Source organism: Genypterus blacodes, unplaced genomic scaffold (assembly GCF_046128005.1).
Source record: "Genypterus blacodes isolate CSIRO-AG114 ecotype Tasmania unplaced genomic scaffold, CSIRO-AGI_Gbla_v1 ptg000053l_1, whole genome shotgun sequence".
In the NCBI taxonomy this organism is placed as follows: Eukaryota; Metazoa; Chordata; class Actinopteri; order Ophidiiformes; family Ophidiidae; genus Genypterus; species Genypterus blacodes.
Genome location: NW_027466865.1, coordinates 5,055,673 through 5,080,347, shown reverse-complemented (window position 1 = coordinate 5,080,347; position 24,675 = coordinate 5,055,673). Strand labels below are relative to the sequence as shown.

General features: G+C 44.7%; 4 protein-coding genes and 3 non-coding genes across 10 annotated transcripts; 5 read left to right on the top strand and 2 right to left on the bottom strand.

The window, feature by feature from the left end:
- Nucleotides 1–1,487: 1,487 nt before the first annotated feature.
- LOC143001520 (junction-mediating and -regulatory protein-like) lies at nucleotides 1,488–13,911 on the bottom strand. Its single transcript, XM_076151159.1, has 10 exons — nucleotides 12,583–13,911; nucleotides 9,543–9,716; nucleotides 6,849–6,999; nucleotides 6,136–6,305; nucleotides 5,874–6,039; nucleotides 5,613–5,782; nucleotides 5,435–5,515; nucleotides 5,268–5,357; nucleotides 4,675–5,179; nucleotides 1,488–4,575 (listed from the first exon to the last, which is right to left on the bottom strand). The coding sequence occupies exons 1-10, from the start codon at nucleotides 13,384–13,386 to the stop codon at nucleotides 4,271–4,273; spliced, it is 2,616 nt and encodes an 871-aa protein (XP_076007274.1). The 5' UTR covers nucleotides 13,387–13,911; the 3' UTR covers nucleotides 1,488–4,270.
- On the top strand, nucleotides 3,767–3,838 carry trnaq-cug (transfer RNA glutamine (anticodon CUG)). The gene has a single exon. It is a non-coding gene; the product is annotated as a tRNA-Gln (tRNA).
- trnaq-cug (transfer RNA glutamine (anticodon CUG)) lies at nucleotides 8,660–8,731 on the top strand. Its single transcript has one exon. It is a non-coding gene; the product is annotated as a tRNA-Gln (tRNA).
- A 2,130-nt stretch (nucleotides 13,912–16,041) lies between the features above and the next one.
- LOC143001380 (betaine--homocysteine S-methyltransferase 1-like) lies at nucleotides 16,042–18,531 on the top strand. Its single transcript, XM_076150974.1, has 8 exons — nucleotides 16,042–16,158; nucleotides 16,506–16,638; nucleotides 16,764–16,876; nucleotides 16,977–17,168; nucleotides 17,264–17,411; nucleotides 17,483–17,665; nucleotides 17,802–18,030; nucleotides 18,153–18,531. Exons 1-8 carry the CDS (start codon nucleotides 16,141–16,143, stop codon nucleotides 18,235–18,237), a joined length of 1,101 nt encoding a protein of 366 aa, XP_076007089.1. The 5' UTR covers nucleotides 16,042–16,140; the 3' UTR covers nucleotides 18,238–18,531.
- On the bottom strand, nucleotides 18,482–18,553 carry trnaq-cug (transfer RNA glutamine (anticodon CUG)). The gene has a single exon. It is a non-coding gene; the product is annotated as a tRNA-Gln (tRNA).
- Nucleotides 18,554–19,068: 515 nt separating this feature from the next.
- Nucleotides 19,069–21,381, top strand: cenph (centromere protein H). 4 transcript variants are annotated; one of them, XM_076150949.1, is made up of 10 exons: nucleotides 19,069–19,159; nucleotides 19,624–19,761; nucleotides 19,848–19,903; nucleotides 19,990–20,035; nucleotides 20,127–20,195; nucleotides 20,298–20,354; nucleotides 20,448–20,511; nucleotides 20,882–20,933; nucleotides 21,033–21,193; nucleotides 21,264–21,381. In XM_076150949.1, exons 2-10 carry the CDS (start codon nucleotides 19,640–19,642, stop codon nucleotides 21,354–21,356), a joined length of 720 nt encoding a protein of 239 aa, XP_076007064.1. In that variant the 5' UTR covers nucleotides 19,069–19,159; nucleotides 19,624–19,639; the 3' UTR covers nucleotides 21,357–21,381. The 4 variants fall into 4 exon arrangements, with proteins under 4 accessions (XP_076007064.1, XP_076007063.1, XP_076007061.1 ...); XM_076150948.1 differs by having other exon boundaries at nucleotides 19,073–19,252; XM_076150946.1 differs by having other exon boundaries at nucleotides 19,073–19,311.
- Nucleotides 21,382–21,499: 118 nt separating this feature from the next.
- On the top strand, nucleotides 21,500–24,572 carry dimt1l (DIM1 dimethyladenosine transferase 1-like (S. cerevisiae)). The gene is made up of 12 exons (XM_076150768.1): nucleotides 21,500–21,694; nucleotides 22,086–22,159; nucleotides 22,261–22,347; nucleotides 22,457–22,518; nucleotides 22,600–22,693; nucleotides 22,781–22,830; nucleotides 22,928–23,051; nucleotides 23,162–23,254; nucleotides 23,346–23,410; nucleotides 23,742–23,805; nucleotides 23,892–23,998; nucleotides 24,097–24,572. The coding sequence occupies exons 1-12, from the start codon at nucleotides 21,637–21,639 to the stop codon at nucleotides 24,137–24,139; spliced, it is 921 nt and encodes a 306-aa protein (XP_076006883.1). The 5' UTR covers nucleotides 21,500–21,636; the 3' UTR covers nucleotides 24,140–24,572.
- The last annotated feature ends 103 nt before the right edge of the window (nucleotides 24,573–24,675 follow it).

Here is a 24,675-nt window from a genome sequence, read left to right as displayed (position 1 = left end):
GGCCCTGACCTTCAACGCTACGTGTGCCTTGGATGCGCACAAAAAGTGGAAACAAGTCTCTAACGCGTGTGTGATGTGTGCTGTGAGAGAAAAACCCCTTGTTTGGAGATCACACGCGCACGCACGCACGCACGCTCACACACACACACACTGAGCAATACAAGACAGGCTCTATTCAACACCTCTATGTAACTATCAGGTACTCTACTCAGTGGATTCATGCAGATAGGTCAAATGCAACTCAGCCGATCCCCTCCCCCCCGCTCCCCCTTTCCTTTCCCTCCCCCCGCCCACCCGCCCACTCCGTCCAACAGAAAGTCTGCTCCTGTTGACCGCGAACCTGTGTGGCAGCCCTGTCTGGTTGAAGTTGTGCACCGTGAAGGGCTTAGCGTGTCATCGAAGTGTTGGCAAATCTCCACACTGAGTGAAACTGGACACAGATATTCACTCCTCCCGGGTGAACACAGAACTGTCCCCAGTTTCTATGCTTTTTTCTTTTTCTTCTTCTCCTTTTTTTTTTTTTTTACACACAGGATATGTTATACTACTGGTGATATAATTATAAAACTGTATAAGACAACTTTCTACTCAAGACGGCATTGTAAAAGAAAGGATGGATGGATCATTGAAATGCAGTAACACCCTGCAGGGGCTTATTGTTGTGTATTAACCCATATAGGAAAGTATTATACCTACTGTAGAATAATATAGCCTGTAGTTAACCAATGAAAACCTCTTCAGTATTATATTTGAAAAATGTAATAACACAATGTAAACCATGTAATATACATACATACATCAGAATGAGTTCCAGTACAGTTATTAGTCAACCACCTGTTTGCACTGTGTTATTACATGGTTATAACTCCATTATAAGTACTAGCACAGCTTATATCCGTACTCAGTCAGTTATACAGGTTAATACTCAGGAATAAGACCCATGTAGGGGGGAAAGTTACTGGAATCTTCTTTCACACAGCAGAATGACAGATGGAACACCTTAATCTACAGCTATTGTTAATGAATGCCTTTGTACAGTAGTGGATAAGAAGCTTTTAATTCTCTTGTTTTGTAACTTATGGTATTTAATGTAGGTATTATAATTGTATTTAGAGGCATAAGAAGACTGGCAATATTTTTGACTATTTAAAGTAATTTTGAACTCATGATATTAAAGAGGTACCTCAGGCTCATGATGTTTGTAGACTGGTGAGACTTGTGTGTTTGCAGGTGGAAGGATTTTGCCGAATGCTGGTGAACATGATCAGGAGTCACACCTGCCGGTGCTTCAGCCAAACTGAAACCTTTGTTGAATTCAAACAAAGACACTTAAGAACACACCTCTGTGAAACTGAAAATGCTATGTTTTATATTCAAATACAGTGAGCCGCAGAATCCATTGTGTGATTATGGCTTCTTTTGTGCTGTTTGTGAATTGGTTCTATAACTCCAATGTTCTTCAATGAGACCATCTCAGACTTTGCTTCACAAGGTTTATTCAAATGATACAGCGGAAAAGGTTGTAAATTATAAAAAAAGGATCTGAATAAATGAATGCGCTAGGACTAAAGGCAAAAAAAACAGTATTCTTGGAACATTATGTTTGGAAAAATAACCCCAGTGTTGTACAAATCTGTCGTCTCAGCAAATCAATCTGAATTCAACCCTTACCCAGCTGTTTCATCCCCTCTCCTGTCTTTCTCTACGTGTGGTATTGCACTTTGTTTACTCAGAGACGATGATACAGTCAATCTGCCTGTGTGGATAACAGGTCTACACACACACAGGAACCGTTACAAGCAACACACATCACAAGACTGTCTGGCTGGAGAAGCTTTTGGATGAAAATCAAGATAAAAATGAGGCAATAAAATGCAACACATATATAGAAGCTGTGTCCAAAATCGCTCCATGTTTACTTTCCAGTGTCATTTATTTACATGGGAGAATCTGCTAAGGATATGTCCGACCTGGACAGGTTACGCTACTAAGTATCAGGTCCATATTCACTCAAAACCAGGAGGGGAACGACCTTTGCCATGCTCCCACTCTTACATTCTCCCATATTGTTTCAGTAAAAATGTTTGCGCTTTGGCCTCAAACATTCCCACAACAACTATCCATAACATGTGCATTATATGTGCTAAAATCCCACAATGCACTCCTTTGCCTTTGGTAGTGAGGTGAGATGCCTACATTACATTTCCACACGCTACATCTTCCAGTGATACTGCAAAAATGTAAAATCTCAACCTCTGAGAGTGTTTAATATCTAGCAAATAAGAAATGAATGAGTGAATGAGGAAGTGATTTCGTCTCAGAGAAAGTCAGGTGACAAACGAGTGTTTCTATGGTGATGGCTGGTTCATGGCTGCGTTTCCCCAAAGTTTGACGAAACGCGCTAAGATCTCTCCTCTCTGGTCGCCACGGTGACGTTGAGTCCTGTATGGCGATGGTTTTGGTTCAAGTTGAGACTCGGCTCAGTCTCTGATCCGTTTCATGCTACATGAGGAAGGAACTAATGGAAGAACTCTGTGCTGGTGTCAAAAGAAAACAGGAAAAGTGCCTCAGATTTGCTCTGATCAGAAAAATATCAACCAGCCATTTTGAAGCTGTACATTGTGACGTACACATACATGCTCCCGCACCTGCTATGGGTTTTGTTTTGAAGGAGTTTCTGCTTTGTGAGAAAATCAGTGAGTGAGCATTGGTGACAGGCGCTGAATACAAAAACACAGGTGGGGAGAAAAAAATCACAATCCTTTGCATCAATGCGGCAGAGGTCAGAGGTCAGTACAGTCCAGCATGCTGCAGCTGCTCCAAACTCACAACTGTTTCTGCTTCATGTTTGCATCTCTATGACTTCATATGCCGCAAACTAACCCACTGCTGCTGTCTCATAACAGGTTTCCATCACAGTTGGTCAGGTTTAATAATCAGTGTCTTCAAACTCACACACCTCTATCATGAGATAAAACACTTCAGCAGGGATTCAAAAACAAACCATAAATGTGTCAGTGTGTGGTTGAGGTGACCTGGTTTTTTATACATTGTGAAGTTGATTTCTCGGAGAAAAAGGTTTGGAAGGAGGAGGGAGTGAACCAAGTGCTATGAAAATATGAGTGTGCACAGGTTGTGAGTTAGTGTATGTGTGTGTGTGTGTGTAACTGTGAGTAACAGGCCTCCTACTGTGTGCTTCTGCCCACTGACTGGAGAGAGGGAAATTAGTGAATAGACGAGGGGAGAGAAAGTGAATAAGGCAGAAGGGGAAACGACATCAATCAGGGCCGCCTGCACCACAGCCGACGGTGACCCCCTGCAGTGCTGTGGGAATCTGGCCTCCCACCTTCCATCCATCACCGCAGTAATCGTGACCGGTGGAACAGCTGCTGCCGCGATCCCACGCGCCGACTCTGGGAATCACCCGACCGAGTCTGCCCACACTACTCCACAAAGACCGCTCGGCTCCGCCTGACTCACAAACGTTCTGACGTCCCTCGCCCAGTGAGAGAGTGAGAATTGTGGGGGTTGGTGGGTGGCGGAGGTGAGGATATAGTGGGACGGGACAGGATTGGGGAGAGTGGGGATAGGCGGCAAATCCTGCGAAACATACGGATTGACTGTCTGTGCGGGTGTCATCCTTTCACTCTGGCACGCCCGCACGTGACGGCTCAGCTATGCAGCTCAGCCTGGAGGTCCTGTTTACTTGCTGACTGAAAATAGAACAGGGGTGAAGTTGTCACCCAGGCGAGGGAAGGTCAGGAGAGGTTCCATGGTGTAATGGTTAGCACTCTGGACTCTGAATCCAGCGATCCGAGTTCAAATCTCGGTGGGACCTAGTTTTCTCTTTCTTCAAATCCCCAACCAGGCAACAACTTGGGTGATTTTACCCAAACGCACTGTTACAGGTTACCGCTCTTGAGCAATGGGAAAAGTGGAAAAACTGGCAATGATCACGCAGCAGAGCACAACAGCAGGTCCATTAGGTGCAGTGTGTTGGTGAAAAACCTCTTAGGTGCTCTTTATGAATGTTCATGTGCCCACAAAGGGCCAGTGCAGAACTCTATAACAGTACAACTGAAAACATGTTTGAAAGGTCATGGCATCGTTACACGGAAAGCACAGTGACAAACGGTACAAATAAACACAAATGATGTCCTACATCATGGTAGTGAACAAATTAATAGACTGTAGCATTTGGTTAGTTGGTGATGTGTGTGGGCCATAGTGTGTGTGTGTGTGTGTGTGTGATATTTGTCTGAGTCTGAGCCTAGCTTTCCCATTCTGGCTCGGTCATCCCGTCGTCATCTGAGTCAGAATCTGGTGAGGCCTCCTTGATTCGTCGCAGTGCTTCATGGATGCTCCTGGTCAGTGGATCAGTGGAGGCCAGGATGTCTCCCTGGTCCCTCCTGTCTTTATGAGGGACAAACCTCAGCTTGACCCCACGGCGGATCTGTGCCAGGATGGTGTTGTCTTCATCTCCCTGCGCAGGAGGCATGGATCTTTGATCCACTTTTCTCAGGTGGAAACTTCCTCTCTTCAGGGAGGCCAACACCTCGTCCATGGGAGAGCTCCCTGCAGACAGGAGGTGGACAGAAGGCAAATGATACGCATTACGCACCATTATTATCTAACTGTGATGCTAAACAACCTCATGGCAGCAGCTGCTAGTACCTCGTCTGCTGTGTTCATCTAACTCTGGGATCTTCCTCAGCTTTCTCCGGGCACACATCAGTTGGCTGCTATCAAAGAAACGAGGGATGAAAGGTCCCAGCGGGGAGAGGGAGAGCGGGTCCGCGCCACTCCTCTGCTGGCCTGGGCTGGCCGAAGGTGCGGTCTCCTCGTCAGCTGGAGGGGGAGGTGGAGGGGGCGGTGGGGGAGGAGGAGAGATGGGGGATGACAGCAGTGAGGAGAGGGAGCAAGGAGAACAGGAGGAGTCTACAGGACTGGGCACCGGCAGCGGGGGCAGCGACGAGCTCAGGGCCGCCACGGGCTGAGTGGTGAGCGTGGAGCCGGGACTGGGGTCCGTCTGCACGCTGGTGCTCAGGCACAGGGGATGGACCCCATGCTCGTCTCTGTCGCTCACACCGCCCATCTCCATACTCCTGACTCGCTCTCTTCTTCTGGTGTGAGCCACGCGAAGGCGTGTGGACTTCAGAATCACCTGACCAGGGTACCGCTAGAGAGAGAGAGCAAGAGAGAAAGATTGCATTCGACCAATCAGAACATTACCTTGATATAACCTAAGATAATGGAGTTGCACATACTTGTTTGAAAGTGCGTAGTCTATCAAGAGTTCTCTGTCTCTCCTGGCTAACTCTGATGTTCTTCCTCTCCTCATCTTCCTCTTCTTCAATCTTCAGATGGATAAGTTAAAGATTTAGTGGAGAAGAGATATATGGATTATGTTTAACACATGCAGTCACTGAATCACCTGGTGGGAAACCCTGATGGAGTCTTTCAGGTTGCTCTGATGTTTCTGCTGTTTCTCCGTGTGGTTGGACACACAGATCTCCTGCAGAGAAAACACATGCATGAAACACTTAAATAAAGGAAATAATAACTTACACGCAGCTTTGATAAGCGTGAGAAAGTGTGGAAGGAATACACACCCTTTTGTTCCTCAGGTAGGAGCGCTTTACTGTGATGCGCCCCCTCCTGGCCTCCAGCTGTCGTGCGCTGACATGTAGTCTCTGCAGTTCCTCTCTGCCTGTAGTGTCGTCCTCACTTATGGCGTCTGGGCTCTCGTAGGTGTCGTAGTACACCACCTCATCCTGACGCTCTGCACTCACACAGATACAGAAGTGTATGGACACATGCTGCAGTAGAGCCATGTGATTGTCAGGGCTGGACAATTACGCACACACACATACCTGCCATTTGTCTGCGTATGCTGTCTAGCTGAGCGGTGAGAAGCAGCTCTTCACACTGCAGTATCTCAGCCTGGATGTCGTACAGCTGGAGCTGGAGCTCATAGTATTGCGTCTCCATGTGGTCTAAAAGCGCCATTGCATCATCGCTGCAACACAGACTCTGCATCTGCATGGACGGGTCAAAGATCAGCCACAAGCGTTTGACGCGGTGAGTTCAAGAGTAAATGTGTCTATGTTTGTATAACATGGTGTGTGTCAGCACCTCCTCTCGAAGTGTGTGTTTCCTCTGCTCCAGACAGATTTCTCTGGCTCTCTGGAGCTGTAGGGTTTCCTTAGCGACACAGTAGCGAAGTCTCTCCATGCGTTCCACAGCCGCTGTCCACGAGGCCTTACCAAACTTACGCTGGTCTACTTTCATACGCTCATACACCCCTGTGGAAAAACACACACACACACACACACATATACACACACACACATCATCTGACTGAGTGAAATGGCTTGTGTGAAAGTGACTAAACGCATCAGCAGAGGGAGACATCTGCTGGCCACATGTGGTCATAACAACTTATTCACATTCACTTAATAGTCTTTTAATTCAAGAAGTGTCAGAGAATAAATGGTCCAATCAGTTGCCAGAAAACTGGGATAAAGAGACGGATACTGTGAAGTGAGACGGGACGGAGAGAATCTATTGGCAGAGATCTGTTGGATCGATAAGTTGCCCTTGACTCCTCCTGTCCTTGTCAAAGCACAGCTGTGTGCATGGACTCATCAATACCAAATCACATTAGCTTCAACAGCAGACACAGGACAACAGCAGTGCCCTGTTACTACCATAGATGTGTGTGTGTGTGTGTGTGTGTGTGTGTGTGTGTGTGTGTGTGTGTGTGTGTGTGTGTGTGTGAGAGAGAGAGAGAGAGAGAGAGACATAGAGAGAGCCCATGTGTGGGCTTGACATGATACTGAACGTACCTTTCTGAGCTTTGGCAGTGATCTCAAAGTATTTGACAGTAAACTTCTGGATGTTGAGTACAGCCTCCTGAGCCTTCTTCTGCCAGTCAGAGTCCTCCTTTTTCAGAGCTTCAATCCGTCTCGGCCCCAAGTAGTCGTTCTCCATGGAGATCTGTTCAAAGTGGATGGTTGTTATTTAGTATTCAGCAAGGGCCAGTAACTTGAAAGAATAAGAATGATCAACCTGAAATCTAGAGATATAGATGCTGTCTGAAGAGAACACTTTTTCTGACATGTCCTTTTCTTGACATATGTGTATATGAACTGTCAGAGATCAAAAAGCTAGAGTCCTGGTTCCTACATACACTCAAGCCAAGGCAATCTTGCTGCTACAGTGCCATTACAGACAAATGCAGACATTTTGACCACATTAACAAACTGGATTCAGTCATCTGGAGACCAAATACATCATGGGCCGCCAAGTCTTCTCCATATGAAGCTGAGAGGCATTTTGCTCCCACTAGAAGGAACAACTGTCTTCTCCTAACGTGTTAGCCCCTCCAACTTGTGAAAAGATGTGGGGACGAAGGAGGATTCAAAATGATCTGACCCAGTGACCTACAAACTTTGGAAGCAAGACTGCCACATGTGGGTTAATCTGGGATCTGACCTGTGGAGGGAAGAAGTTCATGGTCACATCCTACGGAGGATCAAGCCTAATCAGAAGACCGCAAATCCCTCAAAACACACACACACACACACACACACACACACACACACACACACTGTCAACACTGTAAAATATATAATATCTTGTTTCCATGTGACCCACACACAAACAGTAGTGAAGGAAAGATGCAGCAAAGGTTACAGAGCATCTGTGTGTGACCCCGAGTAACCTCAGCTGAGCTCACACTGCACTGTGTAGCACTGCACCAGTATCATTTATCACTGCATTTCCTGAAGTCTGGCTGCAGGGCTCATTCCTTTGATTTCTGTCCTCCTCGATACATGAATGTTTAATCACACTGTGTACAAACCGTGAGTAACCTGTCCTGACAGCGTTCCTACATCAGTGCTGAAATGAATGACCATCTCAACTCTTGAATAGTTGAACTTGCAAATTTGCTCAGCATTCATCAGATAAAACATTCAACGTCAATTCAAGTCAACGACAATTAGAAATCTAGGTTCTTCTGAGTTACATTTAATCTAAATTCTAAACTAAGATCTTCTATCTCTAGACTAAACTCGTAAATACTTGACTCATTAAAACATAATCTCCATTAATCAAAAACACAAACATCATGGACAAAAACACAGAAGCTTTCACATTGACAGTGAGTTTCAGTGAAGTCTAGCAGGTGAAGATCTCTCTCTCTCTCTCTCTCTCTCTCTCTCTCTCTCTCTCTCTCTCTCTCTCTCTCTCTCTCTCTCTCTATCGCTCTATATCGCTCTAAATCGCTCTCTTTGCACCTTCACAAACCCTCTGTTGGCAAATCTCAAAGCAACTTCGGATTAAAAATATGAATGATCAATAGTAAATGATCTGATGTGTAGTTAGAGCCTTCTGTCAGCCCGGGCCTTAAACATTACCGTAAGGATAATCTAGAGTCCAGACAACATGGAATTGCAGATATAAGTCCTTCGCTCTTAAATGCAACAGAAGCCAAAGCCATTTCTAGCAACAAGGAGCTACACAAAGAAATATCAACCCCCATAGAAGCAAACTGAGAGAAAAGTTATTGAAACCATCAAGTGTCTCAGCTGCTGAAGACTATAAATAGAACAGGAAGTTTCAGACACCCTCCCCCCACTGAGTACTGGTAGGAGGTTCCATGGTGTAATGGTTAGCACTCTGGACTCTGAATCCAGCGATCCGAGTTCAAATCTCGGTGGGACCTAGATGTTTTGGAATGTTCCTGCCTCACAAAGCTTCTGTCTTTAACGAGATAAATTGAGCATAAACAGCATGAAAGCAGTGAGGGGAGCAACTGAGCAACTGCATGCACACTGAGTGTCAGCTTCCATTGTGTAAACTCAGGCTCCTGTTTTGTTGCCTTTAAAGCTGCTGCATTGCAATTTGCTTGAATCCACATTGCAGCCTGATAGGAAACCACAACTTGAGTGATCTGTGAAGAATATCATGTTTCTGTAGCGCCTCCTACTTGCAGAATCTGATTTGGGCAAACATTTCAACCCCAAAATACCATCATGTACCACAAATGGGAAACGGGGCTCTTACTTTGCCTTCTAACTTTTCATATCGACCAGACAACCACTGATACCAGTGTATCCACGGTGACGTGTCCCTGCAGTAAATCTACAGAACCAGATGAAACATGATTTTTTTTCATGTCTTTGTGAGACTGTGGGACATCGGAGATTTGTGGAACTCCACTCCAGCTCACAGTGTGTGTCACCCAACACTGGACCGCCATGATCCCGGAGCTATTCAGATCGCTTAGAAGAGGCAAAGACTGACTAATGAGAACATCCATCTATACACACACATATGCTGTATACACCAGCTGATGATGAAGCCTTTTCATTATGACTGAGCAGTGTGTGAGTTAAAGAGCTAAATATAAATGCACCATCAGCACTGCAGTGTTTGAACAAAGCTTCCTCTCCATGTCACCATTCACTCAAAATGTCTCCTCTGGAATGGAAAATATCTATATAACATTAGAAGAACATAGTACATTTGTTGACCTTGATCTGTTGTCTGCGCAGCATTGCTAGTTCCCTCATGTCTCTGAAGGGCTGAAGCAGGTACTGGTACAGCTGTGTGGAGGCCTCCAGCAGGACCCCATAGACCTGGTCCTCCTCATCATAAAGCTCCAACAGCTCCACCATGCTGTCCACCGTCTTGTGCTTCTCTTGCAACTACAATCAGTAGAAGAAGAAAAAGAAGAAGAAGAATCTTTTTGTTGTTATTTGTATATGCGTAACAAACTCTGGCCCCCCGCACTGAATCCTAATAGAATCCTAAGCTAATAGGAGAAGGAGCTTTGGTGACTTAGTCAAGGGCAGAGGCAGGAGTGATTAATTTAACATACTGTAGTTTGCTTTTGGATGGTGTGGGAAATAGGAGAGTCCTGTGCAGACAAGAGTGTATCTGTAGTCTGTAATCTAGTCTCTATCTGTCTGTGTGTGTGTGTCTGACCCATGGTTTGAATGGGTGGGGTCCTTTCTGCTGCTGGGAATAGGATCAATACACACACATTCTGTCAGACTGAACAATCCTGGAGGCTACCAGCAAGTACTGAAATAGCTATTAACTCAGGCCTTGAATGGAGTGGGATGATCGATAGTCCAGAGAGAGTGCACATGTGAGTGCATGTGTGTGTGTATGTGTAAATGCCTACCACACAACGTGTGTGTGAATGAACTAAGGAGCGCTGTGACTGCAGACAAAGAGGCCTGAGCTGAGATAAAACGCTGAATGAGACCAGTGGGTCATTCCTGCATCCTCAGCATGAAGAGTCACACACACGTGCACAAAAAAACAATCTGGGCTATCTGGGCTGGACTGTCAAGGTGATGCTCTGCTGTTTGTCTTAAATCCAGGAAGGGGCAGTGAGGCACAACTTCCTTCCTGTGTCTGGTTCTCTTTTCTGTGTGTGTGTGTGTGTGTGTGTGTGTGTGTGTTGTTCTCCTCTGTGTGAAGGGGAGTGGTCGTGGGACAAACTGGATAGACTTGTGTGATCTCTTCAGGCTGGGAGGAAACATGCAAGAAGTACAAGAAGCAGAAATGAACACATTTGTTTCACTGTGAATTTGTTGAAGACATGAATTCTATCATTTTCAGGGGAGTTCTATTATTTTTGTTACAACCCGCAATCAAGGATAGTCTAACATTGATTAGATGATGCAAATAATGCCGATCTGTTCTATGTATGCTCTCGCCAACCTTACTCTCTCAATCTGTGTGTCTCACAGGAATTCACCATCAGTCTCCATGAGCCAAGGCTTCATCTAACACCATTGACCAGCCAGTGGTGTATCAATACACTGTCTGTTTATATTAGGAGTCCTTAATCAATCTGCAGCTCATGTTGGTGAAGAGGAGAAGCTGTTGCTGCATGTTGTTGCTCTTTAGGTGTTTAGTGAATCTGAGCTGTGGATACGAAGCAGCATTTAGCCGTTTATTTAAACATTTACGCTGTTGTGTTTGTATTGATTCAATACAGTACAACATTCTATATAATATATACATATATAATAATGTATATTAGAATGTTACAAATATTTGTGGACGTATTAACTTCAGGCTTTATAATCCGCAACAAGCGCCGAGCCATCACTCATCTCTATGGCTGGAAAGTGGAAACACATTGATTTATCAGTAATTGTTGATGTTTTCTACGTTAATACATTTTTATATGCTCACTTTTTTTCTCATGCGGAAAAATGTCTTCAAGCAATATTATAAGACTCTTTGGTGATGACACATATGATCAAACATTGCTGTTTCACTTAACTGCTTTAACTGAGCTCAGTAATGACAAACATGTCGGTATGACTTTTGGAACAAATACATTCAACCTACAGGATCTCAACCTACATATATTTGAATATTTATATGTTGAATACATATACCATAGTTTTCAATCCAAATAATATATTTAAACAGTTGGAATTGTTTGCTAATCTGTTGCAATATATTGATTTTATCATTTTTTGTGATGTGCCAAAAAAATCAAATAAAAAACAATTGTTTTTTAAAAATAGAGCAAAAAGTGACATGCAACATTAATGCCTTGTCTCATAGTTATTAAAATGTATAAATATGTTGTGTCACTCAAATCTTGGAGTCATAAATAACCCCAAATGGTCCTCTGAATATAAACTGTATAAGTAGGACATGGAACCTAGATACAGACAGTATGCAAAGTCATTGTCACATAAGAAGACTGTCAATAAAGATGACTTTGCATCTTCACATCAACAGGCCCATTCTGTTAGAAATGAGCTCAACTATCCTGGCAATGTGTGTGTGTGTGTGTGTGTGTGTGCTTGTGTGTGTAGATCCGTGACTGGCTTATAGCTGTGTAAGCAGCAGGCAGCAGCCTTGCCTATATGTGCAATTTTCCCTTGTGAAAGTGCTTATCAGTACGACCGATTTTTTACAAATTCATCTTTTTTGCAGCTTTTCCTGCAGTCATTCTCCTGCAGGAATCAAAGCACACCAGAAACAAACTTTAAGCTCCCTCGATCCTCATGCAGAACTCACTGCTGTATCACTAATCATATGATGGATGTATTGCAGGGTAAGTTACCATAGCTTTCACCTCAAATTTGTAATGATCACTTTTTGTTGACACCATGTCAAAAACTAAATCTACATCCCTGATAGTTTTTGTGGTCACACAGATGTTACTAATTACTAATGTACTCCATTTGCACACAGGAAAACTCAATATAAGGACCAGATTTAAAAACTGTTAACTACTCCCACCTATGGCCTTAGAAATGACCAGCGTTCAAAAGGTCCAGGATGTCAGATTTGACTTTCTTCCCTCCTGTGCAGGGTGCTGGGGCTTCACCATGGACATCCACACTCATTCTCACGCTGAGAGGCCTCGACTAAGGGATATGAACCCAGAACCAGGAGTGAAGCAAAAACAATGTGGACGCTTATGCTCTTACTTTGACTCCCGTGCCTGAGAGGTGCTCGATCCACATACAGTGAACTTTCCCAGATGAATAAATCACAGTTGAACAGCCAATGAACGGGAGCGTCTCTCACCTCCTGCAGATGTTTGGTGGCCCGGCTGAGCGCCTCCTCGTAGCCGGACTGCCTCAGCTCGCTCAGGCTCTCGTAATACTCCTCCGGGTCATCGTTTTCCGTGAACAGAACCTGGGACAGGATCTTCCAGCCGCACGTATCGAGCGCATGTCCCAGGTAAACGTGCAGACTGCAGCACAGCTCGTCCATCTCGTTCTCGGGCACCTCCGCCGCGCCGAAAAGCACCGTCCACATCCCCGCTGGCTCCTCCGGAAACTCCGGGAGACAAGGATCCAGGTCTGAGTTGACAGAGCAGAGCTGCTGGTGGACAGATCGGAGGTCCTGGAAGGAGAAGAGTCCGGCCCAGCTGCAGTCCTCCCGGCTCAGACCGTCCAGCTCCTCCAGATACAGGCTGTCCTCAGTGAGGGACAGGGGGTCCTCTCTCAGTGATGTCATCCCCCCTGTGTCGGGACTAACCGGGGATGCGATCCAAGCTTGGCTTTTGACGGGACTTTGACTCGCTGCCGTGGACGGAGACTTGCTCTTTGGATCTCTCACGGCTCCTTTGCTGGGGCTCCGGGTTACTTTGACGGGACTCTCGGGCCATTTTGTCTTGTCCCCTTCCTTGGCCGCTGCCTCCACTATCGGATCTCTCCCGAAGCTTCTCCTCTGCACCGTCCTGTTATGACACGTTATTGCAAATTTACCCTCCACTTCATTCCAGGCGACGATAAAGACGAATTTATGCTTCTCCTTCTCCTCAAACACTTTGGGGCGGACGGCCACCCACCCAGACTCCAGATTATCCTCCATTGTGAAGGACATTTTTGCGAAAGTGATGGAACAAAAACAAACGCAGCGCTTCGCACAAACACCAACCTACGCTGGGTGTTTGTGTGAGAGTTGGATACAGCGACGCAAAAAAAATGTCGCGTTGACAGCGAAAACGGCTGTAAAACAGTGATTTCCCCCGCAGAGGATGTTTTGGCAGACGGGTTATCCTCCTTCGCTCATGCGGATGGATTTGAAGCACTGCGGACTCTTGTCCATCTCACCTGCTTTGGGCTCGGATGTCTGTCTCGCCCACTCCGTTTAGCCAAGATTCACTCCTTACATGCGACCGTTTGTTTACCGCGTCCCATCAATCCTCCCGTCAGCTGAGTCCCGTTATTCCCAATCTCTCGGCTCCAGACCTCCTCCCTCCTCCTCCTCATCGTAAACTCGAAGCGGGATCCGCAAACAACAACACACATCGTTCAGTCGCACCGAACCAAATGTTACAAAAGTGTGTGTTTCGGTCAGCAGAAGGGTTCTAGCGTCATCCCCGGGCTCGTCAAAAGTGTTTTCATCGTCGTTTGCAACAGAACAGAGCACATACGCAAAAGCACTGCGCTGCCTTCCAGTGCAAATCATAAACATAGGAATAAGTATTACCCACTGCAATGTTGTTGTTTTTCCCAACATCGAGGTGAAAAAATACAACTAAAAAGTCGCATTTAATATTGTGCAAAAGGGAAATGGTACAGAACAGTGGAAAGGAATACGCTGAAATTAGGGTGGAGATTTGGTAAACGTCTTAGATAAAGAAAGTCCGAGGAGCTTTGAACGCAACATACAAGTCCCACTTGGAGCAGGGCACGTAGGGACGTGCTGACGTTTGAGGTTACAGACTGAGCTGAGGGATGTTTTTGCAGAGATGGCCCGTATCCACCAGCGTGTACTGTAGTATGCAACACGAGCACACACACACGCACACACACACACACACACACACACACACACACACACACACACACACAATGACAACCACTCAGATCATTCACTAATGTGTCGCTTCACATATAGTATAGTAGAAAACACTCACATGTACATTACCAGACAATGGACTCTTGAGCCATCTAAGGCCCTCAACAACAAACACACCCAATTAATTCAAGTCTAATGCACAGGGACAAAGTGAAGATGCTGTGGCGGGAGCTCAAAGTGTCCTCATGCACTCGAGCAGAATCCCCATGGAAACTGACTTTAGGTTTAGACAGTGAACATTTCTTAGCCTTCAGATGTGTTGGGAGAATGTCAAAGTTAGTGACAGTATAGTGATGCATCAGGCTCCAGTACACCACGCCCTGAGAGGAAAACGCTACTGTGCATGGGAAATGTTGCACACACACAGAAATCAATAGGCATTTGCATTGGCACAATCTCTGTGAATTATAAATTAAGTAAATAAATGTCAAGCGAGTAAGCGGTCGCCACGAGGTGATGACGTGTGTGTGTGTGTGTGTGTGTGTGTGTGTGTGTGTGTGTGTGTGTGTGTGTGTGTGTGTGTGTGTGTGTGTGTGTGTGTGTGTGTGTGTGTGTGTGTGTGTGTGTGTGTGTGTGTGTGTGTGTGTGTGTGTGTGTGTGTGTGTGTGTGTGTGTGTGTGTGTGTGTGTGTGTGTGTTGTTCCATGGTGCAATGGTCAGCACTCTGGACTTTGAATCCAGGAATCCTAGTTCAAATCTCATTTGACCCATAATAAAAATCAATCAGTCACCATCAATGTAAACTTTCACACTGCTACTCTACTTTTGACCTCAACAACAGTTCATGCTGGCAAATTCTTGTACCGTATCCACAGAGATCGCTCTTGTGTGGAATCACAGAGAATAGAGCTGGACTTCTAATAATCTGAGATAAATCTCTGTGGAACCTAAATTTAGCTCAGTGTATATGTTATAAACACTGACCTCTCTTTCTGCAAAACAAGTTGTGTAAGATTTAGCACTGTGACAAACATCAATAACTTTCCATGCCCACAGTATATAAAACATGTTTGTGCTTCCAGAAAGATTGTTGTGAGAAATATATCAATTGTGCATTTTTGTTGTGCAAATGACATTTTAATTGCCTGAAAAGTAAAATAAAATAAGTTACTGGATGTGTGTGAAGTGTTGATAATTTGCATGATATTCAACATTGCTTTTACTGCATATTGTCTAAGGAGTATGAGGTACAGGGGATTTAATTCCCTGCAATGTTGCTTAAACACAGCATTGTTTAACATGAAAATCAAGACAAAACTAATTATTTTAACTTTAAAAACAATGTTGCACATGTGTTTTTATTCATAATAGCACGGTCACATGTTAGAAATTGAGTGGTAGCAGAGGAATTAAACAAACATTTCTCAAAATCCTGTTTCCAAAATAAAGGTGAAACGCAGATTTGTGACTAATGATTTTACTGGCCCCACATTGTTGCGAAAGAGGCAAGACATCCTGACGTGACCCCATCGTGTTTTGCGTCTTGTTTAAGATCGATTTGCCACTTGATTTCGACCCGCCACGAAATATTACGACTTTACTTATTATGACATTTTGTTCTCTGAAAAAGAGCGATGTTATTCCCGAAATCTCTCACAATATTCAGATAGAAACAGCACCAACACGCCCATCCATGTTTTCTCCACCTCCTACCTCCTTTCAGCTTTATAAACTTGCCGTCCGCTCTGTTTGGGCTCTGTTATTACTGAAGACGATAAAACACATCCGGCTTACAGGCTGAACTCCTCCAAGATTCACAATTCAGTTATCAGCGATGGACAGTAGTCGTAAGGTATGACACATGTTGATCTTCTACTTGTTAGTTGCATATTTGCAGGCACAAACGCTTAGACACACGCACGCACGCACACCCACGCACACACACGCACACACTGACTGACAAGAACCCAGGAGCTCGGTGCAGTGAACAGTTCAGTTGTTATTAAATGTACTTTAATGAGTAAGTAAGCAAGGTTGAAACCGATTAGCAGTGGTTAATAGAGCCAGCTGGCAGGCGAAGTCCAAAAATAGGTCATGTCATGAAACAGACAGATCAGAATATCAGAAGATGTGTCAGAATGGGGAACAGGTGAGTGGAGAAAAGGGAAAAAGAAAATTAATGTGTGTGTGTGTTATCAGAGTATCTTGGATCGGTTGAATGCTGGCGAGGTGGTTGTGGGTGACGGCGGTTATGTCATGCAACTAGAGCGGCGTGGCTATGTGAAGGCAGGACACTGGACGCCTGAGGCTGCTGTAGAATATCCTGAGGCAGGTACAACACGCCCTCCAATCACACACATACACACACACTTTCGCATTCTTGCAGCATGCACATGAACATACTCGTTCTATGAGAGTGGATGAACACAGCACACACTCACACCCCTTGTCTGTTAGTGCGGCAGCTGCACAGGGAGTTTCTGAGGGCAGGAGCCAATGTGATTCAGACATTCACCTTCTACTGCAGTGAAGACAAGCTGGAGATCAGCGGCAATGTAACCGAAATCACAGTGGGTACAATATCCTGACAATCAAACTGAATCTCAATTGGCATCAAATAAATCTCCACGCTGGAGTCGTGACACATCAGTGTGTTCATGTCTGCTCCAGGGAGCCCAAATCAACAGCGCAGCCTGTGACCTGGCCAGGGAGGTCGCCTATGAGGGGGGCGCGTTGGTTGCCGGCGGTGTGTCTCAGACTCCGTCTTACCTGAAGACCCACAATGAGACTGAAGTGAAGGCCATCTTTAAGAAGCAGATGGACGACTTCCTCAAGAAGGACGTTGATTTCTTGATTGTGGAAGTATGAGCAGCTCTCTGACAATAACTATGGGTTGTTACATACTAAAGTAGTCAGTGTTGTTCTTTTAAATGTATGATTCCTTATGTATCCTGTAGTATTTTGAACATGTGGAGGAGGCAGTGTGGGCAGTGGAGGTGCTGAAGACCAGCACAAAACCTGTGGGTGCAACGCTCTGCATCTCCCCTCAGGGAGACATGAATGGAGTCCCACCTGGAGAGTGTGCCGTCAGACTGGTCAAAGCTGGTGTGCTGACATTCTGACATTAATCCATTTAATCATGTGGCGGCTGTGTTCACTGAATATGTTTTGTACAGGAGCTGACATGGTTGGAATAAATTGCCACTTGGACCCTCTGACGAGCGTCGGTACAGTGAAGCTGATGAAGGAGGGGTTAGACAAAGCTGGTCTCAAAGCTCACCTCATGGTCCAGCCACTTGGCTTTCTCACGCCTGAATGCAACCACACAGGATACGTCTCCCTACCTGAGTTCCCCTTCGGTCAGCCTCTCCATAGGTCTTGTGTAAAGCAGAATGTTTGTGACTGTGTTTCTATATTTCACAGTAACAGATACGGTGTGTAGTTCTCTTTGTAACCAATTCCATGTGATCGCTCAGTCTCCTCTTGTCCTTTCAGCACTGGAGACCAGAGTGGTGACGCGCTGGGACATTCATAAGTTTGCCAGAGAGGCATACAAGGCAGGGATCCGGTACATCGGTGGCTGCTGTGGCTTTGAGCCGTATCATATCAGAGCTATAGCAGAGGAGCTGGCTGCAGAGAGAGGATTCCTCCCTCCGGCCTCAGAGAAGCACGGACCCTGGGGGGCTGGTCTGGAGATGCACACTAAACCCTGGGTCAGAGCCAGGTAAGACTGAGCCAGAACAGGACTGCTGTGCTACCAGACACAACAAATGTGACTTATTAACTATGGGCAAAGCAGAAAGTGACTCAGTGTTGACATATACAACCTACATAAATGTGTTTCAGGGCCCGTCGGGAATACTGGGAAAACCTTCTGCCTGCCTCTGGACGACCCAAATGTCCTTCCATGGCAACACCAGCTGATGAATGAAGAAGAGGATTGTGGGAAGAGCTGGAATCCAACATTAATAATAACCTAAATTAACACATTCACATACAACTAATGTATATTGTATGTGTGATCTGATAAAATCAAAGATGATCAAAGACATATTGTTAAAAAAAAACGTCATAAATGAAGTGAGTGTTTTTTCAAAAATCTTTAAAAAAAAAATATTTTGTATGACTTTACAAATGATGCATTTGAATTTCATAAATATCAACAAAGATAAACTAGGTTCCACCGAGAGTTGAACTCGGATTGCTGGATTCAGAGTCCAGAGTGCTGACCATTACACCATGGAACCATGGTGATGCATTCTTACCTTTATTAAATCACGCTGCAGACCTGAAAAGCTTGTTTTTGTCTAAATTAACATGCAAGTGGACAATTTTCAATGAATATGTTGTTTGATGGGGTCATACAGCAGCGATATCGCCCCACAAAATATCTTATTTTCTTGTTAAGAAAGGGCTAACGGTGACTGGTTGGGTCACCTAGGCTAGTAAGTTAGAGCAGCAAGGTTCCACCGAGATTTGAACTCAGATGACTGGATTCAGAGTTCAGAGTGCTGCCCATTACACCATGGATAACAAACTTTTGCCACAGCAAAGGGCGATTCCAAACCTAAATAGCTTGGTTTTGTCCAACTTTAATTGCAATTAATAACTTGCCTATTAATGAATAAATAACGTAATGATATCACAAATTTTATAAACAATGCAGTGATGTGATTTTGGGAGTGTTGTTACTCCCTGTCAGCAGGGGGCGCTGTGTCTATTAGACGAGACTGACGGCCCGTTTCAACGTCACTTCCGGGCGGGGTTTTGAGTTGAACAACAACACGGACTGCGAACTAAATGGAGTTTGTAGATTAACAACATTTTGCCTTCGGGAGTTTCTGAACACAAACGTAAAGATTTTTTAACTTTTTGGAAATTCATTTGTTGCGTTGTGCAGTTGACGTACGTCACCACAGAATAGAGACAACGGGGCTGTTATAAAGGTTAATACACAGTCACAGTTGCTTTATTTTCACTTTTATCATCACCATCATTGAATCAGGTGAGACAATAGATACACGCGTCATAGTTTGTAGCTTGTTGTTGACTTTCCGGCTTATGTTGCTGTATTTCACGGCTGTTTCGGAATAACGAGTCACCCAAACCCAAATATTCCAGTGGTTTCTTACAGTGACAGAGAGGCTAAAGGCAAGGGAAACAAGGTGGAGCCAACCTATATAATTCTTTATTGTTGTGTTTTGGACTTAAATCACCACTTAATCTGATCACCTTCAGAACACCCAGCACTTTATCTGATTGAAAATACCTGATTATTAACCTTTTAATAGTAACACAATCTATTCTTTCCCACTAGTAACCGCTGCTGTGTAATGGCGTCCTCAGACCAGGTTATGAACCTGGGCCGCTCGGTGGAGGCCGTGGCTCTGAAAGACGGTCCTGCTCCAGAGAACTCCGGCGGACAGAAGGACCCCACACCTACAGACATGCTCAGGTTCTCCTCGCTCACACGCTGTAACACCCACAGTCAAAGATTGCTGGTCGCTTTAATGAGTCTCCTACACGTTTACTTTTTGACAGAATAAAGGAGCAGATGTCTAACCAGTGCTTTGAGATGGCTGTGCAGCTCAGTGCAGGTGTGTGTTCATCCAAGTTTATTTACTTCACATTATACTATTATAGTACACACAACAAAGTATTTATGTGAACTTTCCCATAACAGGGCAGAGTAAGAGATCGTGCAGCACATTTGAGGCAGAGCGGGAGCTGTAAGTATCTAAATACGCTGATCAAGAAATTAAATTGAATCTAAGTCTAAAGAACAACATTAACATGTATTTTTTACTGTAAATATCCCAGGCCAGATTGTGTCAGCGAGCTGGAAAGACTGAAGACCATTCATTTTAACAGCAGACTGACGCTACACAGGTACGTTTCCTTCTGGATCTGCAGTAGATTGATGGATGGATTTTAAATCTTCACTAGAAGCTTTGAACTTTGTTAAGCATTGACCTGTGTGCTGCCTTTCAGGATGCAGATATGGCGAGCTGTCAAACAAAAGCTGAAACAAAATGACCCAGAGGCTGAGTAAGTAGACGTACGCTGCTCTCAAACAGCTGACAGTACTTTTGTTTCGTTAAAACAATATGTTCAGTAGTAACATTTGTGTTTCTTTCACAGGGAGATGAAAGATGTCAGGTTACGTTTCATGGCCCTTTGTTCACAAATAAAACAACTCCAGCAGGTAAGAGTGTTTGGCTGCAGTGATATTTGTTTGTTTACTTGTTTAAGCATACATTTTCTAACACAATATCTAATTTTCAGAATATATTTTTATGAACATTATATGATCATGAATCGGTTTGAAATGTACAAGGCATAAAAACACAATTTATTACAATCTTACTTTGCTAAATACCTGTTTAAAGCTGTATGGTAATTCCAGAGCTCTATGAAGAGATGCAATTATATGTTAATCTAGTAGAGAAAAACAAGTTACAGCTGTAATTTTACAGGTAGTATTTGGGGTTATGTTTAAAATTTCTATTGTAAAATGTAATAAGGTTGGAATTAGGTATCGTATTATGTCAAAACCAATGTTGTTCTGTCACCAGGAATCAAGAGAACTTCATGGGGAAATCACAGAAATACAGAAGAAGAGGCTCGGTACGGGCAGGGATTCCTTATAATCAATGAGTTACCTACAATGCACATTCTGTTTCATTCGTCATTTTATTTCTTTTTTTCCTTATATTGGTGTTGTAGAAATGAAGCGGCTCATGCATGAGAAGATGAGGGAGATGGAGGAGCTGACGTCAAAGAAAGAGCATCCAGACTCAGGGAAGAACAGAGCCGCCCTGGAGAAAGGTCAGGCCAACCTGGAGAAATACAAGAGGATGGCCGTCATGACTCAGAACGTCCTGAGGGTAAATGAGACAGACAAAAATAAAGTGCTTATAAATAATAATGTGTGTTAATATGAGCGTTTGTGTGCAGGGAATCCTCTTCGCCTGCAGAGTGAACTGGATGGATGATCCCAAACTTCGAGCGGTCGGCATGACGCTGGAGGAACTTCCAATTTCTGACTAAGAAATTATCATTATGTTTGATGTTATTTGTATTGTAAATAAACAGTTAAATCCTAAATGTTGTGCTTTGTTTTGGAAGTAATTTGGATGAAGCGTTGTAGTACTGGTAGAATCCGCTAGATGGCAACACAAGGCATGAGTGAAGTCCAGCTTTGGTTAGTGAAGAAGAAGAAGAAGAGTCGCGTTAGCTGGCACGTGTTTACGTAGTAGAGTTTGATATATTTAGTATAATTGCTTACACCGCTGGTTCTGCTGTTGTGTTCGAGTAACAGAAAGCAAAAATGCCGAAAGTTAGAGCGGAGAAGAAAAGCAGGCAGCACCAAGAGGTGAAAAACCAAGGTACGTGTCTCTGCGAGCTAGCTTAGCTGTAGCTCGGTTACTCGCACTCTGGGCTTCTTTGATTTAAAGTAAAGTTCCAGTATGTCATATCGGAACAACATAAAGCGACATGTTAACGCTGCTGGCGGAACCAAGTCGGACACACGAGTAGCGTGACAATGAACGACGTCACTTGTTCTGATCTATCGTCGGGTTTGTTTACATGCGCTATTAACGATGATAGGGGACTATTAAACACCTCCACACACACATAGGAAGCTGTATCTGTGTGTCAAAAGCTTTGCGTTCATATGCGTGTGTTGGTTTATTCCAGTTTCGGACGATTGGAATGTTTTAATGACCTCAACATTCCAAACACATTGTAGACTGAGACATGCCGTCTGTTTTTCAGGGATCATGTTTAATACCGGCATAGGCCAGCACATCCTGAAGAACCCTTTGGTGGTCAATGGGATCATTGAGAAGGTGAGTGGAGTGTCACACACACACACACACACACACACACACACACTCAAACACACTGGAGTGTTCCTGAAGCTCAATCTGTGGCCTGTTGTCCCCCCCAGGCTGCCCTGAGGCCCACAGACGTGGTTCTGGAGGTGGGACCCGGTACCGGCAACATGACGGTCAAGCTGCTGGAGAAAGCCAAGAAGGTGAGAGGGTGTCGTCTCCTGTCTGCATGAGGAGATCTGACAGTTTGAGATGTTTGTGACTGGATTCCTACGATTAAACTTGAGACTCAGCAGTGGTTCCTGTTTTCAGGTGGTGGCCTGTGAGTTGGACTGCCGGTTGGTGGCAGAACTGCAGAAGAGAGTCCAGTGCACGTGAGTCTCTGTGCCGTCACACGCTGCGTCTCCACCAGAGGTAAACGTGCGGTGATGATGTGACGTTTTGTCCTTTTACAGACCCATGCAGGCCAAACTGCAGATCTTAGTTGGAGACGTACTAAAGACAGATTTGCCTTTCTTCGACGTCTGTGTGGCTAATTTACCGTACCAGGTAAAGACGGCAACTCACATTCCTAATGTCATTCGTTGGACGTACAGGACGTGTTTCTCAGTCTGGACTTCTGTTTTGATTGTGCAGATTTCGTCACCGTTTGTCTTCAAGCTGCTGCTCCACAGACCTTTCTTCAGGTAAGATACAAACACGCAATGACTGTTTTAAGTAACCACGCTCAGGTCTGTGTATGTGTGTGTGAGAGGCTACAAAGTGTGTTTCACTTGTGTGCAGGTGTGCCGTGTTGATGTTCCAGAGGGAGTTTGCCATGCGTCTGGTGGCAAAACCTGGAGACAAACTCTTCTGCAGACTGTCCATCAACACACAACTACTGGCTCGTGTTGACCATCTCATGAAGGTGTGTGTGTATCTGTGTGTGCGTGCGCTCTCTGTGGATCATTTGCACACTCCAATTTACGCCAAAACCTCTTTGCTCATTTGTCTCCTTCTTGTTTTGTGACCACTCAGGTAGGGAAGAATAATTTCCGTCCTCCTCCTAAAGTGGAGTCGAGTGTCGTCAGAATAGAACCCAAGAATCCTCCTCCTCCAGTGAACTTCCAGGTGAGTTTTGATTGGCTGAAAGCTCCCAGAACGCAGGCAGGCACAAGTATGACCCTCTCCCCCTCATTGTGTCCTCCCTTCTCCTCGGCAGGAGTGGGACGGCCTGGTCAGGATTGCCTTCGTGAGGAAAAACAAAACACTCAACGCCGCTTTCAAGTGAGTACCAGGATACTGTGGCGCTGTTCCAAAGCGCTCTTATACCAGAGGAGCTGGTGTCTGGATGTTTCTGTGACTCACCATTTCACATCAAGTAGCCAAGTGCAGGACAATAGACATTACAGCTCACTTGAAACCTGAAAGTCCTGGTTAGACAGGCGGGTGAGCTTCTGTAGGAGATAAGAGATATTCATTGCTGTTCATTTACCAGGTGTGTTGTCGACCTGTAATATGTAGAATGGACCCACACAGAACCACAGAACCCCAGCAGTAGAACATGTGGAAAAGCTAAACATTAAAAAAATATCCTCGTATTGTTTTGTATATCCAGGTCTACTGCTGTGGAGCAGCTGTTGGAAAAGAACTACAGGATTCACTGCTCGGTACACAACGTGGTGAGTGAACATCACAGCCTGGCGCTTACACTGCCGTGCGGCCGCTGCTCGCTGCTTGCGTAACGGAGTGTTTTCCACGGTGACAGGAAATTCCAGCTGATTTCAGCATCACCAAAAAGGTGGAGAGCGTCCTGCAGGAGGTCGAGTTCAGCGAGAAGAGAGCCCGATCCATGGACATCGACGACTTCATGGTGTATGTGGAACAATCTACTGGTTGTGTTGGTTTCTCTTTGTGACGAAATTACAAATAGCCTAAAGAGACTAATTTGCCCCTTTGGTATTTGTCCACAGACTGCTCCACGCGTTCAACTCTGCAGGGATCCACTTTTCTTAAATGGACAACAGGAACTGGGAACGCCAGAGGAATTCCTTAGTGGTCAAGATGAGCAGAGCCTTCCTGCGTCCTCCTTCGGGAGTTCTTGGGAGCCTTGCTTTTCAAATTGAACTTCAGACTTTTAAATGCTTTACCACTACGTGCAACGCATATCGGGGGGGAAGGGCAAATCATTTAAGAAACGCCCAGCGAGGCTCTGAAGTGTCTTTATCAGCGTTTGTGTGCAGACAGAAGCTGCAAAGACTGAAAAGATCAGGAATGTGAGATTACTCTGACGTACAAGCAGCCTATAAATTATGATGCATAAAAATGACTAAATGTAGAGATCCTGGAGTTATATTTATGACTTTAAGACCTTTTTGTGTGTGTGTGAGAGAGACATTGAATGATATTAACAAATTTAAGACACCCAGACTAAACTTTGAGTGTGTGTGTTTCACGTTTCATCTCCATCATCTCTCGTGTTAAAGTGTGAACACCAAAGCATTCAGTCTGGTTAGTTTGAGCTGCAGATTCCCACTCATCATTCCACTCCA